The 3549-nt window shown below is 48.6% G+C and overlaps 1 protein-coding gene across 1 annotated transcript; it reads left to right on the top strand.

The window, feature by feature from the left end:
• Positions 1 to 1145: 1145 nt before the first annotated feature.
• LOC308373883 (leucine-rich repeat transmembrane protein FLRT2) lies at positions 1146 to 3140 on the top strand (the record flags this gene model as incomplete). The annotated part of the gene is made up of 1 exon (XM_080849544.1): positions 1146 to 3140. The coding sequence occupies one exon, from the start codon at positions 1146 to 1148 to the stop codon at positions 3138 to 3140; it is 1995 nt and encodes a 664-aa protein (XP_080705670.1).
• Positions 3141 to 3549: the final 409 nt, after the last annotated feature.

The following is a 3549-nucleotide window of genomic DNA, read 5'->3' as shown; positions in this document are numbered from 1 at the left end:
GTAGCCTACAGCATATTAAATATAAGGTGAACAGCACACTCTCACACACATGGACTGACACACATCCTTGCTGTTGCTTTGCCCCATAATTTAGCCGAATGTCTTTGCCTGGGTTTATGGAAGTGGGTGTATATTAATACCCTGTGCAGCCAGCAGTGTGGTGCATATGTAACTGACTTATGATTGTTTTTACTGGGAAAAGGCATACCTGTGGGTTTGCTTGATTTTACGGTAGTGTGCAGTGAAGCAACAGCATGTTCATCATGTATGTTTACATTTGACCTGAAGTGCAGGGACATCAATATATTTTAAAAGTTTCTTCCGACTTTTAGAAAAATCATGCCCCGGCTCACCTGTGTTCTCTTTCAGTGTGTCTAGTGATATTGTCCTAGACTGTAAGTTACACATTTACAGACCAAATGCATCTAGGTGTAGCCAAGGCAGTGCAATAATTAAATTATAAAATTACATAATATGTGTACAAAATGGACAAATAAAATCAGTGTAAAGATAGCAGCAAGGGACCAAATGCATTATCCGACAAAGACATGGCAGTAGCACTAACCAAGAGTACCCATTGGCCTTCTACATGACTGAATGCACCTTTCATGTTTCCTGTTGCACCCTGTGCTCCTAGACACAATTTTGTTTGTTTGTTTGTTTCATTCCACTGGAATAGGTTTCTGGAGCCCACTGTCATGTCAGAGGAAGGCAGCCCCAGACCCAGGCAGGGCTTGGCATCCCCGGGTGCGGTGAGAGCTGCAGAGGACGCTTCAGTGACGAGCCTCCCTCTTCCCCGCTTTACGCTCCGGTCCAAAAGTGCGTAAAATGGCCCCTCTCATGGGCCGCCTGTGAAAATGTGATGAGCTCTGCGATCAGCCCCAGCTCAGGTGCGGATGGAGGGAAGTGAAGGAGGCATGCAAGTTAATGACACCATTGCTCTTACACTGTGAAGCTCTGGACAGGCAATTATCGAAGGATTACCCACTCGCCACTCGAGCACGTAGAACAAGTGCAACAGCAAGCAAGAGCATCCAGGTACTTCTGTTTGCTTGAGGCATTTGGTTTTGACATTTTCATTCCCTTTTTGTGCTGTCTGTGGAGTTTGGCATTTGGTGTCGGTGGCCTGTGCAGCACTATATAAAATGGAGCTACAGGTACGAGGTTGGAATAAAGACTTAGCTGCGTTTATCAGGCCTTGGATTCCCATCATGCTCGGTCTTCACCTGCAGTTTTCCCGTACCACTTCCTGTCCAGAGGAGTGCCGGTGTGACAAGGCTTTTGTTTACTGCAACGAGAGGAGCCTGACGTCAGTGCCGCTAGGGATAGACGAGGGTTACAAGATCCTTTACTTGCACAACAACCAAATCAACAACGCTGGCTTTCCCCTGGAGTTACATCACGTCACCTCGGTGGAGACCGTGTACCTGTACGGGAACCAGCTGGACGAGTTTCCGTTCAACTTACCGAAAAACATGCGCGTGCTGCACCTGCAGGAGAACAACATTCAGACCATCTCCCGTTCAGCCTTGGCTCAGCTGCTGTTGCTGGAGGAGCTGTACCTTGATGATAACTCCATCTCCACTGTGGGGGTGGAGGAGGGGGCTTTCCGGGAGGCGGTGAGCCTCAGGTACCTCTTCCTCACCAAGAACCACCTCAGCAGCGTTCCCATCGGGCTGCCCAGCGATCTGAAAGAGTTGCGATTGGACGAAAACCGCATCGCTGTCATTGCGGAAGAGGACTTCGAGAATGTCACCGCCCTCGAGAGCCTCCTTCTGGACGGGAACCTGCTGACAGACGAGGGGATCGCCCCAAGGGCGTTTCAGGGCTTGGTCAATCTGAGGACGCTGTCGATAGCACGCAACTCCTTAACTGTGCCTCCCTCCTATCTGCCGCCGGACTTTCTGGAGAAGCTGAGCCTGCAGGATAACCAGATGAATGAGATCCCTGTGGGAGCCCTCTCTCGGCTTCAGCGCCTGGAAAAACTGGATATTTCCTACAACCAGCTGCAGGCGCTGACACAGGGGGTCTTTGATGGCCTGCTCAGCCTGCGACAGCTGACCGTTCGGAACAACCTTTGGCACTGCGACTGCAAAATTAAATGGGTCGTGCTGTGGTTAAAGTTCCTGCCAGAGACCCTCAACGTCCGCGGCTTCATGTGCCAAACCCCAGAGGGCTTTCGCGGGATGGCAATCAGAGAGCTCAACCTGGACCTAATCCAGTGCCCAGGCAGTACAGTTGGCGAGCCAACTCACCCACACCTGCAAACACACCCTTCACCCACAACTTATGCCTCAGAGGCGCAAACACCCCTCTCGTCACCACAATCCCCACCTCAGGCCTCCCTGCCCCCCTTATTAAAGGGTGAAGCAGGGAGGGAGAACACAACAAACTTTTCGGAGTACCCACAGCAGGAGCCGCTGCAGGCTTCTCTCACTGTGGTCAATGACTCCTGCATCCAGGTGAGCTGGTTGGCCATGTTCCCTGTTACTGCATACAAGATAACATCAATTAAAATGGGAGAACGTTTAGTAAATGAAAGAACACATGAGACAGTGGTTGCAGGGGAGCTAAATGGGATTTTACTGGCAAACCTGGAGCCTGAGTCTACCTACCACGTTTGTGTCGCCCCTTTAGATGCTTCTAACAACCACTACCCGGGAAGCTACACGGTATGTTCTGAAGTCACAACCCTGTCGGTTCTGGTGGACACTGAGAACAATGCTGTCGGGCCAGAGCAGGCCACACAGCAGGACCCAAGTTCCCCATTTGTGCTGGCTGGGCTCATTGGTGGCGGTGTGATTCTTGTTCTAATTGTGCTGCTTAGCCTGTTTTGCTGGTACATGCACAGGAAGGGGAGCCTGTTGTCTTCAAAGTGGAAGTACAGCCGGGGCAGACGGAAAGATGATTACTCTGAGGCGGGGACGAAAAAGGACAACTCCATCCTGGAAATGACTGAGACCAGCTTTCAGATAGTGTCCTTGAATAACGAACAACTGCTGAAAGGAGCCTTTCACATACAGCCAATTTACACGACTAATGGGAGTGTTGTTGGTCCAAGACAGAGCGACTCTGGGAAAACTAGCACAGCATATAACAAGACCAATGGACCACACTCAAATGTTTGCCACACAAAATGATTTTTCAGTGGAAATGGCAATGTTTGTACATTTGTAATAATGCGCCTCTAGATATTTAATTTATAACTTAAATCTGTGCTTTGTATACATTAGTAAAATGCATCATGATTTATGAGTTGCTGGTTTCTCTTTTTGCATCATCAAGCATTTCAAGAAGTATATTTTCTCTGCTCTGTGGTTCAGTTAATGCACTAATCTTTTCAACTTGTTGCAAAATAGTAAGTGTTTGAGATGCAAACATTCTGATGGAACTAGGACATAGTTGCTTTGGCGGCATTGATGGTTTGGGATACAGGGCACAGAGTAAAAGAAATCAAAGAACTTTTGATTTTGCCACGTGCATTATTTGTATCTTGTCCTCCGACTATGGGTTTTGTGAGCCTTGAACCTTTGGAAATATGGTACTTTT

Source organism: Sprattus sprattus, assembly GCF_963457725.1.
Source record: "Sprattus sprattus genome assembly, chromosome: 13".
Taxonomy (NCBI): Eukaryota; Metazoa; Chordata; class Actinopteri; order Clupeiformes; family Clupeidae; genus Sprattus; species Sprattus sprattus.
The sequence above is the reverse complement of the archived record's forward strand: the minus strand, read 5'-3'. Positions and strand labels throughout refer to the sequence as shown.